Raw genomic sequence first — 16,643 nt, forward strand, 5'->3', positions numbered from 1 at the left:
TCATTCTGCATTCTTGGTTGACTGTTGTGTGCAGTTGCTATATTGGTAGTGAATGTACAGACAGTTTTGCGAGGCACAAACAGATTTGCGAATTGCTCAAAAAACTGCTATATTCCAATGTCACGCAACTGCTTTGTGCCATTTTGGAATATCTCTCATTTTGTGCCAAAGCATTATTTTATTTTTTTTGCGAGGCACAAATTTAGCGGAAAGTTTAATACCTGGATGGGGCTGCACAAGAAGTAATAGTCATCTTGTGATAAAGCAGAGTAAAGACTCCCAAGCCTCTGCTCTAAATACTAAGCAACACCAAACAGGCTTTTGGTCTTTTCATAACAGGCCAGGTTCATAACCAGGTTATGGAAAGTTCACCAGGTGAAAGATAAAGTGGTTTTGCAAAATAAAAGGCATGACTTCTTGAAATCACCCATAATGTGTAAAAATAAACGATTAAAAAAATGAAAATAGGTTCTTGTCAAGTCATTTATTAGGTTTGTGATATTCCATGATAAAAAGTCTGAAGATTAATATCAATTCAACATTCTCCACAGCATGCTGAATTCATCATTTTAATGCCTTTTTTTCCCGCCGAAATGTCTACAGAGCCGGTATTAAAAGAATTTACAATCTAAATAAAATCGACATAGAAAATGAAGAGCAGACAATACTAGAAAACTGACTGCAGCCAGTAAGGCCTAAATACTACACCTGCCTATGTAATTAATTGTTCCTTTTAGTTATGGACCCTTTCTTTTACTGGAATTGAAGGGGCAAATTTTAAAAATGGTTTGTAAACTACGCCATCAACTGTTCCCAAACTTTTTTGCAATGGTGCACAAAAATAGGACACCTTACTAACACACAGCCACTCCGTTTCGGAAAGTGAACAATAGCTCTCCAGCACCCCTGACATCCCAATAAGTAGCATTTTGTGTTCTACACAAGCAAAGATATCCTATTCTGTTTCAAGTCAAGCAAGTGTATGCACAAAATACATAGGAGTTAGTGAGAGTTGGTCTGGTTACCAGATTTGGAGGTAGGGAAGTTGTGATGATAATGTTTCTAACTGTACTTGAATATAATACATGACATCAAGTCCTTGTGCATATAATCACATTAAGGTAGTTGTATAAATAAAGTCAAGATGCTGTCAGTTTACAGACGACCTAGAAGTTTAACATTTAATTCCCCAGGAGGAATTCCAAATTACAAGACTAACTGTATTTTTTTATAAAGCTACTTTAACATTAAGCATGGAGTTAAAAGGTATATCCCATTGTGCTGACAATACTGGAAACAAATATAAGTTACAAAAGAAATAAAAGCTGTTTATTTAATTTAAGTATTGAATTGGTAATATTGAATGCTTTGCAACTGAAGTGCCGAGTTACTAATACTTGATACAATGGCCATTAAGCTGTATATCTAATACTAAATAATTGTTACAATATTTATATGTTTCATCACTGAACTGGTTTCAAAGCTGCACCAGTTTAATTATTATTTTTATTAAAGCTAATACTAGCAGGAAATACACTAGAGTACTGGGGTATGTGGCTACTGATACCAGTGTATCATTTAGCTTGTAAGAGAAAATGCAATAAAAAAAAAAAAAAGACAATCAGTAAATATTTCCACGTGTTAAGACACAACTGAATTTTTTGTTCACTTTTATGGAGGCTTCTTAATTGATATATAATCGTACTGTGTAGAACTTTGTTTACTGTAGGCCAGTTTCACCAACTTAATTTTAAAATTCATCTTGTGTTAAGTAACGCAATACTGAAAACAATTCCACAACATGAGTAGTTTTGACTAATCCATGCTGCAATACAAAGGTCTCCTCACTAAACCATCCATTTATCGGGTGAAAACTACAAAAGTATCTAAAGCTGCAACACCTTTCCTCTTTTTACTATGGGGGGGGGGGGGGGGGGGGGGTAAAAATAAAAATCAAATCCCCTTGTATTCTGATTACATAATACATTATGGTGATTTGGAGACTAAAACATTTGAAAATAGACCAAGCTCTAGAACTATTCAATGTTTCCATCGGAATCCCTTACACTACAGAAGCAATTTTCTGTCCAGAAGTCTACTTCCAAAAAAAACAAACACTCAACATCATTTTACTGGGGGCTTAAATAATATAAAATATTCTTGAATCATTTTCAACCTTAAGAAATATGGAGTTTCAGTTTGTGAAAAATCTTATATTCCAATTTAAAAAAACACTGGACGCTGCACACATTATACAAAAATTGGACAGTCTGTCATTTCATTTTGTCTACTACTAATAATAAAAGCTATTGGGGAAGACACCAGCATAATGCTATGTTTCTGGATTGTATTGTGTATTTTCAGTAATCAGCCGTTTGCTGCAGGCCTCTTCACTGATACGATTCCCGGACTTTTGACTGCAGGGCATCACAGGTCTTCTTGGCGTCACCCAGCAGCATTGCAGCGTTGGGCTTGTAGAAGATAGGATTGTCCACAGCTGCATAGCCTACTCCCAGGGACCTCTTCATTATAATAATCTGTAGACAGCAAGAATCATCAAATCAATACCCAGAGGAAAGGTTGAGTGCTCAGTGCGGTACACAGGTTTTCAACTTATTATATATTTTTTACTTTAATGTGGTTTTTCAGGGATCACAATGTGTTCTTGTGGTTTTTGTTTCTGTTGGCAGCTCTATATGGGCCATCTATCTCAGCTACCAACTGTCACCAGACAGCAAAGACATTCTGGCTGAACTCTTGCCCCGTGGGCCAAATGTGAGCAAATTGATAAATGGTCACTCTGCAGTTGTTTATCCGTGACCTGTTAAAAAAAGAGAAAGTTCCAGTCTCCTCAAGTCAATCCATAACAATTGGACCAGTAAGTTAAATAAATGTATTATCACCGTAACCTGGGTGTTCAGTAGGAGTTGCGCTTCATTTCCTTAGGTTTCTAATGTCTTTGCTTTCTCTACCCGTTTAATACATCCAGTATGCCTTTCATTTAACCTGTGTTTTTCATTGCTTTGAAGACAGTTTGTTATATTTAAAATAGAGCTGTATTAATACAAACCCCATGGAGAGAAAACCTGTTTACCTGTAAGTCAAACCTACTTCAGAACACATGGTACCCTTATTACCGATACTAGCAGTTTCATCTGGTAAATATTTAATCCACTTGGATACAATAAAGAACTTGTGATAACTCACCTAAGGTAAATTAAAATAATTCTACCGATTTATCCAATTTGTATCATATTAAATTCCCCTGCCCCACCCCCCACAACACAACGACCTCACACATAAGACCAAGTCGCATCGTGTTGAGTATTAGAAGTTTCATACAGGAGAACAACTCGCAAATAATAAGGTTTGACAATTATTACAATTTCACATTGAGGTAATTATAGGTTTTTGGCTTTCACTTCAGGCAGAAGGAAAAAAGAGGGTATAGAGAGAGAGAGACAGATCATTTCTGCTTTAAGGCCTTCTTCGGGCATGCTTTGCAACCTGATTTATCTGACTCCTGTCTTAACAGAAATTATGGAAGTAGCCGAGAGCCCTCATATTTTACTCACCTGTTTCGACTTCCAGACTTCCAGAACCGGCATTCCAGCAATTATGGAGTTTGGGTCCTCTTGGGCCGCTGAGTTCACAGTATCATTTGCACCAATAACCATGACCAGGTCAGTTTCTAAATGTCAAGAATAAAACATGCCACTTTTAAAAAGATTATAGCCCTTGCTAAGAAAAAGATAAGAAATATAGTAAACCTTATGCATAATAGTACAGAGCCTGAAACAGTCTTTATGTTTAACTAGGCTCATGATGGCAGATTATACCTGGGAAGTCTTCATTGATTTCATCCATTTCCAGCACTATGTCATAAGGAACTCCAGCTTCAGCCAGCAGCACATTCAGCTGACCAGGCATTCGGCCAGCTACTGGGTGGATACCAAACCTGCAAAAACAGCAGAAGAGTTTGTAGAGGTCTCCAGCCTCCTGCTTAAGGAAGTACTCAAAGGGCAAATGTGGATTACAGTGACACAATCTGCCCCATGCGCTGAATAATAAACAGCAGAGTTTAGAAATGGCACACATTTTGAAATGTTGCTTATACTAGTATTTGCATTTGTATACAAGAAAGTCTGAAATGCATAAAATATCATCAGATTGGGCCATTATGTGTGTCTGTACAGCATCTCAACTGAAAAAGGTAATTGGCTGATTTATGTAAAACATGCAGATTCTATATTCAAATGCAAGACAATGTAATGCACCGCAGCAAACTGAAAACGTCTGGTTATCATCATAACCCTGCTTCTCAGAAACTGAAATGCAACCATTAACCCATTAGGTAATGGTTACATTTCATACTTGAAATGGAACATTAGGTTATTATTATAACCCTGATTCCATGAAATAGAAATGTAACCATTGCCTAAAGGGTTAATGGTTACATTTTGTACTTGAAAGGGAACCAAGCACTACTGAAACATGAAGAACAGACTCCCATTTCCTTGATGCGAGTGTGATCCAAGCCTCACGATAGTATCTTCCTAGAATGGTCTTTCACATGGTTTAACTGTGACAGAAACGCCTAAATACCCAAACAGAATCTGAATGTCTATTATGAAACTACATCTAACTCTCCACAAGGCCATCTAAGGCCCCAATATCCTCTCATGTCTCCCACCACATACTTTTGGCTTGGTAAAGGGAGGAACTGCCTGTGGTTCTAGCCTTCCTCATTCCTTGCCCAGCAATGTTGTTTTATTATCTTCGGGCTGTAGAGGTTATGTTAAGGCAGAGTCTGTCATCATCCACACCCAGTGGAATACTGGATCATTTCAAGTAATAAAAAGACACAAGCAGTTCAGTGATGAGGTCCATGCTACAATGCAGAAAGTAAGCATTTCCTAAGCCAACCAATCTGAGGTTGCTGTCGGTGGGGTTAGAAAATAGAAGCATCAAGGGCAAATAAGTTAAATCATATTTTATGCATAATCAAGACATTATTAAGAATTAACCTCATTCCCCCATGCCAATGCCAGCAATTTAGCAAGCTTGTGCCCCCAGATGCAGACACAGACCTCAGAGTGTGTGCCATGACAGATTCACTGTCAGTTCACTCCACACCCTGCTGACAGGAGCCTTTCATTCACAAGCCTGTTCTTTCTTACGGAAATGCATAGCAGACAATTAAAAAGAGGCACATTAACCCCCTTGGACGTTTTCACAGATGTTACAACCTGAAATCTGCATTTAAATAGGACTTTTTTTCTTTGATTTACACAACCTACCCTCAACACTTTGAAGAGGCAAGAGAATTTGTATTGTGAAACAAGTTAATGAAAAAGAAAAAACTGAAATGTCTTGGTTAAATAAGTATTCACCCTCCTGAGTCAATACTTGGTAGAACCACCTTTGGCAGAAATTACAGCTGAGAGTCTTTTGGGGTAAATCTCTACCAGGTTTGCACATCTGGATCATGAAATATTCACCCATTCTTCTTGGCAAAATTGTTCAAGCTCTGTCAAGTTGGATGGGGGGGACTGTTGGTGGACAGCAATCTTCAAGTCTTGCCACAGATTCTCAATCGGATTCAAGTCCGGGCTTTGACTGGGCCACTCTAGGACATTCACTTTCTTGTTTTTAAGCCACTCCAGTGTTGCTTTGTGTTCTTGGGGTCATTGTCCTGCTGAAAGGTAAATCTCTGTCCCAGTCTTAGGTCTGGATGTTTTGCAGACTGAAGCAGGTTTTCCTCCAGAATTTGCCTGTATTTAGCTCCATCCATTTTGCCCTCTATCCGGACAAGCTTCCAAGTCCCTGCCGATGAAAAGCATCCCCATAGCATGATGCTTCCACCACCATGCTTCACAGTAGGGATGGTGTTATCTGGGTGATGTGCAGTGTTGGGTTTGCGCCAGACATACCGCTTTGCATTTAGGCCAAATAGTTCAATTTTTGTTCGGACTACAGAATCTTTTGCCTCATGCCTTTTTGCAAATTCCAAGCAGGATTTTACATGGGCTTTTTTCAGAAATGGCTTCCTTCTTGCCACTCTTCCATACAGGCCAGATTTGTGGAGTACCTCACCTCGGCTATTGTTGACACATGGACAGTTTCTCCCATCTCAGCCATGGAACGCTGTAGGTCTTTCAGAGTTGTCATTGACCTCTTGGTGGCTTCTCTGACCTATGCCCTGGGTGGTGCCGTATACCTTCCACTTCTTAATGATTGACTTGACTGTGCTCCAAGGGATATTAAATGCCTTTGAAATCTCTTTATAAACCTCCACTGATCTGTGCCTTTCCACAACTTTATCCCGGAGGTATTTTGAAAGCTCCTTGGTCATTACCCAACTGTGGGACCTTAGAGAGACAGGTGTATTTAATCTGAAATCATGTGAACCACTTTTACTGCACACAGATGGACTCCATTTAACTGATTGTGTGAATTCTGAAGGCAATTGGTTGCACCTGAGCTTATTTAGGGTGTGTCATAGCAAAGGGGGTGAAACCACAGCGCAGTCTCCTCTATGCAAATTTTCAAAACATTAAGGCAAATGTTAAAAGAAGTGGTTCAGGCTCCGTTCTCTGAACAGAGGCAATGGTGTAAACATTTGTGTGGAACTTTTACATTGGGAAACATCGTCCACAAGGGAAAGAACCCAGAACTGCAAATCTAAATTTCCTTTGTCACCTGGTCCAAATATGAACCAGAGACTCCTGAGGTGAAACACCAGTAAATGTGTCCACTATAACGATCCCCCCCCCACCCCGACCCCCCGGGTCAATTAAATCTATCTAATTGGTGTCAGCTCTCCGTTTGGATCAAACACAGAGAGAAACTTTCAATAGCTACTGGCAGTTGACTCTTATGACAGTAAAGCATGGGACAATGGGGGACCTGCGGTTTGATCTATTGAGTGTGTGTCATAGTTCCATTACTGCTTAGCAGGTTGGGGAATTCAATAACAAAACCAGCAGGAAGATGCTGTTCCACACGTGCATTTCCCTTCTGTGATTCAGTTAATCGTCTGCAGATGTTGTATGTCAGGAAAACGTCTCGCCCAGCCTTCTGCACCAATGACACAGCTGGCGTTTTATAGCTAGAAGGGACTTATGTTCCCCCAACATTTGCGCATTCTTGACCCTCTGAATTAATTGTGAATCACAAAAGCTGAAAAAAGGAGGAGGAGGAAATAAATAAATAAATAAATAAAATGCAAAATGACCAAAGATATCTTTCCTGGCATACGACAGCAGAAGCAAATTGAAGACAAGCTTTGTATCCAGCCTGGCCCAGACCCAGCACGGATGTGTGGAATTGTTACTACATCTGGATTGTGCGCACACAGAGTTCTGAGGAGCTCAGAAACTACTGCAGACAGGGTGCCAACAGCTGCACTCAATGAACACAACGGGATCTCCACTTCACGATGAAAACACTACAATTACTACACATCACAGATTTCTTTCGTTGAGAGAAAAACACACACACCAAAATGGTTTAAAGTACTTTAGTAGTAAACCATAAAGCAAGCAGACTCTGCAGTTTACCATTTACCATTAGGGGAAAGAATTCAATGTATTGCAGCAAATGGCTGCTTACCGTCATACGGGTTAATTGGAGAACTTCCATCTAAAGCAAGTATACATTGACAGCTGGATATGGGATATGTTACTAATTAGATGGCATGCATGTGTGTAGTTTGGAGGGTAAGATTGTTGGGAAAATAAACTAATTCTAATTCGAAATTATAATTCACTGTCAAATTCCCACCAAGTAATTTAATTCCCAATTTCTTTATCCCCAGACCTTTTTATGCAGCGATTATTAATTTTGCACTGCCAAAACCCAGACCTAATGTTGTAATAGAAATGCTATGGTAAACATACAGAATATCGAATACCAAGTTTAAGTAAGTATAAAACTAAGCAAATATGACGACTCATTTAGGCCAGAGAATTAAAAAAAAAAAGTTACAGCAAAAATGTTTAAGACACACATCTGGTACTATAGTAAGTTAAGGCAGGTTCTCGGTGTGCTTGCTATGTCTGCTAGAAAGTCTGCTTTACTTCCTTGGTCATTTTCACCCCAGCAGTGTCTTCTGGGTCAAAGCATGTGACTGTCTGACAGCATGTCAGTCAACTGGCTAAGAAGCTGATTGACTACTGACAGAAAAAAAGGCAGTGAAGGAGTGGGGACACATTCACCATCTAGGTGAAATGGCAGAGGAAGTAAAAAATAGTCTAAAAGCATGGACTGTAAATAGCTTTCTTTAACATAGTACCAGATATCATGTTTTAAAATGAAAAAACAAGGTTTGCCAGAACATGTATTTCTTTTAAAACTGCACGAGACCATATGCTTATTGGGTGTGTTGTCCCACCCCCCGCCCCTGTCTAGCAACTCATAGCAATCAAGAGAGTATAAGGACAATTCCGCACACAGGTAGGCACGTAGAGAGCAGGCAAGCAGGACACAGCCATGACTTACGAAGGATCAACAGTTTAATTAGTGTTGAGTGAGAAGGGGAAAGTCAGCAATAGAAAGTCTGCATATTAAGTATTTTTTCTCGGACTGTAGTTTGAAGTGAACTACCTTATGAAAGGAGAAAATAGTAACATGTGCCGAGCAAACCCTCAAAACCCATTTGCGCAAACATACAGCAATGGAGTGTCAAATTTTGCGTACTGCTGGTGGTTCTTCGTACCTACGTCGCGAGTGATACAGTCATGATACCCATCATGTTTCACAGAGAAGTCTGTCTGCAGTATTCACAGTAGACATGCGATTCAGACACTCTACTTCTTTTAATGAATGACCATTCTGTGGTCAATTTCTCTTGATATTTCTGACAACATCGATCTTTTAGATGGAACAGTGACATTTAATTTTTTTTATTTATGATCCTGTTTTAATAACTGATAGTAGGACCCTGGAAAATTCATGATATCACGAATTAAATCACGTATTTGACTGCCTACTGTAAAAAATATGCATTTACTTTTCCTTACATTATTTTACATTACTCTTTCCCTCCTCCCTCCCTGTTCATTTCATACTTTTATGAAGCAGCAGCACTACAGTAGCTGTACATGGTCCGGCTCAATGCGTGCATTTGGTTAGTATGGCAACGGGGTCAAACTTCATGATTGATGAATTCCTCATACTGTACAATTAAATTTCTACATACTACTAAAAATGCACAGTGTGTATGAAGAAAAACACGAAAGCGTTGGTTTTGTCATTTCAGGTTTGCAGTTAACGTTTCTCCCGTGTTTAATATTTGGTATAAGAGGCAAAATAGTCTATAGGAATTGAATTACATAAGTTTTAAAGGTTTACAAAAAACTAAAATGTTGCTGAATTTGTCTTTCAAGGTTGTTTTTAAAAAATCTATTTCGTCTGCTAGTTACTTTTTTTTTTTGCAACCAACACAGACCATTTTAAAACGTCTCGTTTCCAGCAGAGGTTTGTTACATTTTTAAAGGTGGTTTCAGTAGCGACGAGTTCCAATGTTACAATGTACATTTTAAAGAGGACTCAGTAGCTAGGCTAAATGTTAAAATGTTTCAGCCTTGGTTTTTTGGTGATGTTCAATGAACTACCAAAAACACATTTTAGGCAACTTACATCATTAGAATATAATGTAAATGTTTTGTTTTAGAAAAATGGTTATTTTTTATTGTCATTTGTGAATTTAAAATATATATCACACACACACACACACACAATTTTCCAGGGCCCTACGGATAAACAACCAAGGAAAAGTGCAATTGATAATGATAGCAAGACAACATTTGTACAGCAGTTTTTGAAGGACCCCTAAACCAGTTACTAAGTAACCAGGCTCTGAGCTTTTAGTATGTCAGTTAAAATACCATAATAAACTATCAGTGAAATACAGTATTAAGAACAATTAACACAATTAAAACAGGAAACAAACACACATGGTATTGAAATAATATTTCATAAACATTCAGGGAGTATCCATCATTTATTTATTTCATAATCGTAGTATTATACCCATTCGACATAGTACCGTAGCAGAACCTTTGACTGGCTGTTGGCATCTCTGACTGTTTTTTTGGACAAAAGCTATCCGGTCACAGGTCGCTGTCAGGAGTATCTGTATGCTGTTTGAGATGCAGAGTTTAATTAGGCAAGATAAAACCTCGAGTTGGGTTCAATTTAATGAAATTGATGATTTGTCTTTTTGCTCACCTTTCCCCATTTTTCTCACAATACCTAAACTAAAACTTTGCTGTTTAGAAGTTTTATCATGTAGACAAACTACTACAGCCACTTGGCTCTGGGATTGGCTGTGGTTATTTAGAACTATATATTACAAGTAGTAATTACTATGTTTTTCTTGTATGTCGTAGACTGGCATATTTGTGCTGGTAAAGGTACTATTTTAGCTAACCTTATAGACATAATGTTTGAGTTGATTGCAATCTCTGCTAAGTTTCTGTAATTACAATACTGTGTGTTTGGGGTTTAGCTGAAATATAAAATCAGCTCTACTGACGGCTGTGGTCCTCTACAGCAGGGGTTTTCAACCTTTTTTTGAAACTGTACCCCTTCTGGTTGGGGGAGTTTCAGCTAACTTTCTCACTGAATGGTACCACAGTTGCAATAAAAAGGCAGAATAATCTGTTTAACACATTTTGTTTTTCCCCTCCATTTATTTAATATATAATTTTTCACAACTGTCTGGGAGTGACAAACTCAGAAAACCAAACAGTAGACTTCATTCTTAACTTAATTACATGTCTTTGGATGCACAGAATTAAGAGTATTTAGGAATCTCTGGAAACACTCGTATTCGCTTTCTATTGGGCAAAGTCATTATAAATACTACAAAATAGTCTGCACTGTAAATGTTTCACATTACTTACATCCCACCACAGCATAACTGTGTACCGTTTAAAATGATTACTGTATCAAAAACATTAACCTCAAGATAAAACCAATTAATTACTGACAATACACTCTTTTTATTAAAGCCAGCATAAAAGTGATCCAAAGGGACTCTGTATAACTGTCGCTTTGCACGGTCTGTACTCTTGTGTTTTCTTTACATTGAGAATATTTTCAACCAGCCGCTATTGCTGTTAATAAAATGCAGCCGCGGTAAATAATAAAACAAAAAACTATGGGATTACTATTTGTTTACCAGAGCATTTATACTTCTTAAAAAAAAAAAAAAAAAAAAAAAAAAAAAAAGGAAAACGCAGAAACACTGTGATTCACTGATACAAGTTGAAAAGAGCAACAATGGTGAACAGCACAGAGCGCTCTCCTGCTTCCCCTTTATCAGAGTCACAATCAAAATCGTGTATGTGTACAGGTGGAAAATGTGGATGTGATAGATTGTATGGTTTGTTTGGTTTTTTTCATCTGCGGTTCACTTTGAGCTGCTAAACAAGGATTAAATAAAGTATATACAGTGGTTTTGAAAATACATAATAGTTATAGTTAAAAAATTAAAAAAATAAATAAATAAATAAAAATTAAATTATTTGTGCGTATGACCCTCTAGAGCAAAACTCCGGTTGAAAACCCCTGCTCTACAGGCATCCTTTGTAATGTTTGTGACCAGTGTACCGACTATTGTTACCCTGCCTTTTTGTTTTAATACTTTGATTTGTATCTTGTGTGTTGTTTTTTTATTATTTATGTATGCTTGTTTGCACAGTTCAATTGATAAACCTTGTTAATTTGCTGTTAGCCCTTTATTGTACAAATCTGGATTGCTGCAATGGCCATATTAACTATACTGGTATAATATACTTTTACAGCTGCATATATAATACATTGGAAAGTGTAATCTTGTTATTCAAGGTGATATTCGTTCGCTTACATTCCATGGTATTGGGGAATAGTTTAGATATTGGAAGCATTAAAGTGAAAGTCTGTACTTTAATTGCACTTGTGTTCAATTTTGAATTAGAAGCAAACGGAGGGTGGTTTTTGATTTATGTATTTTTATATATATATATAAATATATATATATATATATATATATATATATATATATATATATATATATATATATATATATATATATATAGCATTTAAAAATGTGTTTAGTAACCTCTTTTTTTCCCCAATGGTATAGTCTTCAGCTATTCTTATTAGTGCTGGGACAAATATCCAAATATTTTTTGACATGTGTTCTGGATACAAAAATCAGATGTTTGATTTCACTACAAATGACAAGAATACCTTGACCTTATTTACCGCCTTACAAAATTTGCACAACAGTTTCAAAAAATGGCAAATGAAACAGAGCTCTGTGCAATATGTGATATTAATATATTAAAAAAAAAAGCAGAATCAACACAGCAGCTCTTGAGCCTACATATTTAAAAGTTTTAGACAGCAAAAAGTAAACAAACCAGACTATGCCCGCGCATTACAGTGATCCCTATGGAATGCCACCTGGGACAAAAATGCGTTGTGCTGCTTTAGCGCGAGCCAGAATCTCATGGGACAGAAAAGATAAGCACGTCATTACGAAATGCCTCGCTTATAAAATACACAAATTCCTGAAAATGTTGTGTAGTGATTTTTAAATAGACTATATATATTTGTTGCGACTTTGTGATGTGGAATGTAATAAACAAGAACCAAAACGGTGATTTTTCCCCCTTCACTTTACAATGCCATTTCCACATTTTGTTTTATATGAATTGTTTAAAGTTAAATTTCAGCTTCCTTTTGCTTGTTCAGCTACAAAAAGGCACAAGTAATCCATGTTATTACTTTATTAAAATGTCGATGGACGCTGTATGTAAATATGTAATTGGTCAACAGTTTTTTTTTTAATTTTATTTATGGATTTCGATTACGGTTTCTGGTACCGATCCCTGAACAGTACAGTTAATATAACAATTTAATATAACAAGAAATCTGAGCATTTGATAGATTCTGTAACATATTAGCTGTTTTTTTTATTATTTGTGTTTATTGGTTTTGTTTCATTCTTTGAATGTGTTACTTATGTTTGTATGAAAGACAAAATCCATTCTCGGTTCTTGTGCATTATATTTTGCTGTTAAACTTAAGCATTGTCAGTTGGTTAAGCCAGTCTTCTTTTATGGATTGATGTTGCTCTGTGAAAATGTGTCTATATAAACAGAAACACTTCTTTCAGCATCCACATAATTAGTAACAATTGACAAATATCTTTTAGCCTTTCTTGCTAAATAAATGGTTATTCTGCATTTCTCCAAAATTCAGTTAAAAGAAATTCCACTACTGTTTCCTTTTGCATATAGCTGATATCCCTCCAAGTCTAATTTACAGTAAGCATCAAACCATGGAATAGACTCTAACGGGAAGATTTCTTTATCCAAACTACAAACTTGTTGTGGATCAAAAATCCTTACTGCCTTCATAAACTTGTGAGCTATTTGAATAAAACATGGTTTTATTCTGCATTGATCAGGGTGGTAGTAGCTCCATTTCTCTAAAACTTTGTGGAAAGTTTTAACACACTGTTTATACTGGCATCTGTGCTGTGCAACTCTTATGCCAATGCTCGGTATATATTTATTAATTCTGCAACTATAATATATTTTAACACCAATGTTACGGCTTTCAAACCACTGTATACAGTCCCCTAGTCCCTTACCATGCGTTGAGACACCAGGTGGATATTGCTGTGTGCAATCTCTCAAAGAAGAATGTCTCAAGGTAAGCTTTTTCTTAAAACACATCAATTTCGAGAATGGACATAACTAGGGGGTATTTTCTAATCAACCATAATTTAATGTGTTGATTCCTTAATTATTCTTTAGGTCAGTTTAGCTAGTGTGGCTACACAGACATTTGGAGGTTTAGGACTGAATTGCAGATTAGTCCTGTCATTTTAATTCTCCTGTGAATTTCACAGGGCCCTACACATTATTTGTAACCTGACAGCTGAATTAATGGTAAATTCAAGCAGTGATAATTATTCCATCTCTTAGGAATTACTAGACTTTCTTGCTAGTAAATTATTTGTTTAGGTCAAAAGGAATAATTAATGACTGCATTAGTTCCAATCATTATATTCAAACAGCTGTATGAAATATTATGCTACACAGATGTTTTCCATTGCTTATGGTTTTACATATTTACACGAGAGAGAGAGAGAGAGAGAGAGAGAGAGAGAGAGATTGCGACTAGAAGGAAGCGAGTTAGGTTGTCAGCCAATGAGTTACTTTCAATTATCTTTAATGAATTCTTTTTTTTCATTAACTAAAAACTTTTGCCAAAACATTGCAGTCGGATAATATATATATATATATATATATATATATATATATATATATATATATATATATATATATATATATATTATATATATATATACACACACACATATATACACACACACCATATAATATATATATATATATATATATATATATATATATATATATTTTTTTTTTTTTTTTTTTTTTTTTTACCAACATGTTATATTGGAAGAATATACATTTGCAAGAGTTTAAACATAAAACACTGCTGATCCAGAAATTTGTTTCCTTAAAATCAAGCCACACATGAATATCACCTCATCATAGCAACACGTCATATCTGATAGTGTGAATCGTCTAGTTGTTCTGTTCTTGCATTAAATGCAACGATAGATTTTAAAATGCGATCTAGTAAAAAATTACACTTCTTTTGTTCTTTTTTTTTTAGATCAGCACTTACATTTTGGGAAAATGAAAATTAGTTTACTTTAAGACAAGACCTTCTTCATTGAACATTCATCTCTGTGAAATATTGTTAACAGCAATGACCACCAACAAGTAAGTGGTGCTCAGAATTAAATCAAACATTTACATAGTGACTCCATACTGAGTTAGTCATGGCATTGCTGTATTTATGCTGCACACAAGATGAGTTTGTGTGTTTGACTAACGATAAATACATTTATAAAATGGCCCTAAGTGAATAACAGTAAAAGATATATTGGCCAGTATTTTCCACCATGGGAAACTAACAGGCAGATTGCCCACTCCATAACAAATTGCCACAGTGGGGGAGGGGGAGGGTATACATGCCCAGTATACATGCAAATCACTCCTTTTACAAATATTCACTTTCTTTTTAGCACAGCTCAGGAGCTACCCAAGTTCAGGACCAGTTCTAGTTCCCTGCCATAATTATAAAATTATATGTTAAGGGTTAAACCTGGTGGTCTGGAGAGTCTAGTTTTGCCCGGGCCAATCTAGTTTCGCCAAGGGCTTCTGGGCAAATCCCAAAGTTACCACTTTTTTTCGGCATGAGCAAATCTAGACTGGCCAATAACTTGAAAAAGATGACTGAACGAAACCTGTTTTTTCAACAGTTTTCACTGAATTTCAGGACTAGCCCAGGCAAGTCTAGTTTCGTCCAACGCTTCAAAATCGATGCTGGGTGAATCTGGTTCGCCCATGCAATTAAATCTGGGCAAGTCTAGTTTTGCATTTCAACACTCTCCCTTGCCAGCTTCCAAGTTTTCAGCACCACTGCTGGAAACCCAGCACACCGTCGCTACATTGTACAGCAGTCAAAGGGTCTTTATAGATTTAAGAGCCATTATCATATGATCATCTGCTACTTTGGATAATGTTTCATTTTTTGCTGTCAATACACTGCTGTTGCACATAAAAACAAAACATTGCTTCTTGAAAAAGATATATTTCATACAACTAAGCGCTACATACCGGACTTTCTTGCCCTGTTCTTGGAGCATCTTTACCAGTTCAGCGATGGGGTACTGAGCTTTTGCTGCACACAGACCATAACCTGAAACAAGCAGATTAAACATGGTAACGTTTATACAAAAAGGAACATGTCTTTTTATATGATTCAGACTGCCATAAAGCAAGCAGATTTAAATGTACAAATGATAGAAAAAAGGGGGGGGGGGGGGGGGGTGGTGGGGGGGGGGGGGGGGGGGGGGGGGGGGGGGGGGGGGGGGGGGGGGGGGGGGGGGGGGGGGGGGGGTGGGGGGGGGGGGGGGGGGGGGGGGGGGGGGGGGGGGGGGGGGGGGGGGGGGTCCTTTAAACACGTTATGACACAGACAAAACTATTTTGTCAATGTTGCCCCTAAAAACAAAGGGTTTAATGCACTGTGGCCGACCTCCCTCAACAGACACATTTTACCCAGATTCTTATCAAAAGACACAAACCAGGGGTGTGGAATTAAATGCTGTGGGACAAAATGCTAGAAAAATTGACTTGTCCCTCCCAGTCACACAAACAAGTAGAAATAAGGATTTTGCTTTTATTTAAAAGTGAACACAATAAAACTGAATGCTAAATAAATATTATCTTCACTAGACTTCCGAATGACAGATAGGCCATACATTTGACACTTTTTTTTCCTGTAGATTGATGTCCGTAAATGGGACTGGTCTTTTGAGAGAGAGAGAGAGAGAGAGAGAGAGAGAGAGAGAGAGAGAGAGAGAGAGAGAGAGAGAGAGAGAGGAGAGAGCTGTCCTGATTAGTTGATTTAAATCGGTCTGATTACTCTGTTAAAGAGTTGATTGCTTTTCTTTATTTATTTTTTTACACAATTTAAAAATTGTGCATATTTTTATTTTTTTTGCATATAAAAATCAAATCAACCAATAGAAGATCTGCATTTT

The 16,643-nt window shown here is 37.1% G+C and overlaps 1 protein-coding gene across 1 annotated transcript in view; it reads right to left on the reverse strand.

Annotated features, from left to right (window-relative positions):
* Positions 1-469: 469 nt before the first annotated feature.
* LOC121318189 (NAD(P) transhydrogenase, mitochondrial) overlaps positions 470-16,643 on the reverse strand; it is a 29,671-nt gene continuing 13,497 nt past the window's right edge. The window contains exons 6-9 of the mRNA XM_041254606.1: positions 15,717-15,798; positions 3,840-3,958; positions 3,576-3,691; positions 470-2,537 (exon numbers count right to left, since the gene is read on the reverse strand). Coding sequence (XP_041110540.1) covers positions 2,391-2,537; positions 3,576-3,691; positions 3,840-3,958; positions 15,717-15,798 — 464 coding nt within the window. The 3' untranslated portion in view covers positions 470-2,390. The remainder of the gene's footprint in view (positions 2,538-3,575; positions 3,692-3,839; positions 3,959-15,716; positions 15,799-16,643) is intronic.

Source organism: Polyodon spathula, chromosome 1 (genome assembly GCF_017654505.1).
Source record: "Polyodon spathula isolate WHYD16114869_AA chromosome 1, ASM1765450v1, whole genome shotgun sequence".
NCBI classification, from domain to species: Eukaryota; Metazoa; Chordata; class Actinopteri; order Acipenseriformes; family Polyodontidae; genus Polyodon; species Polyodon spathula.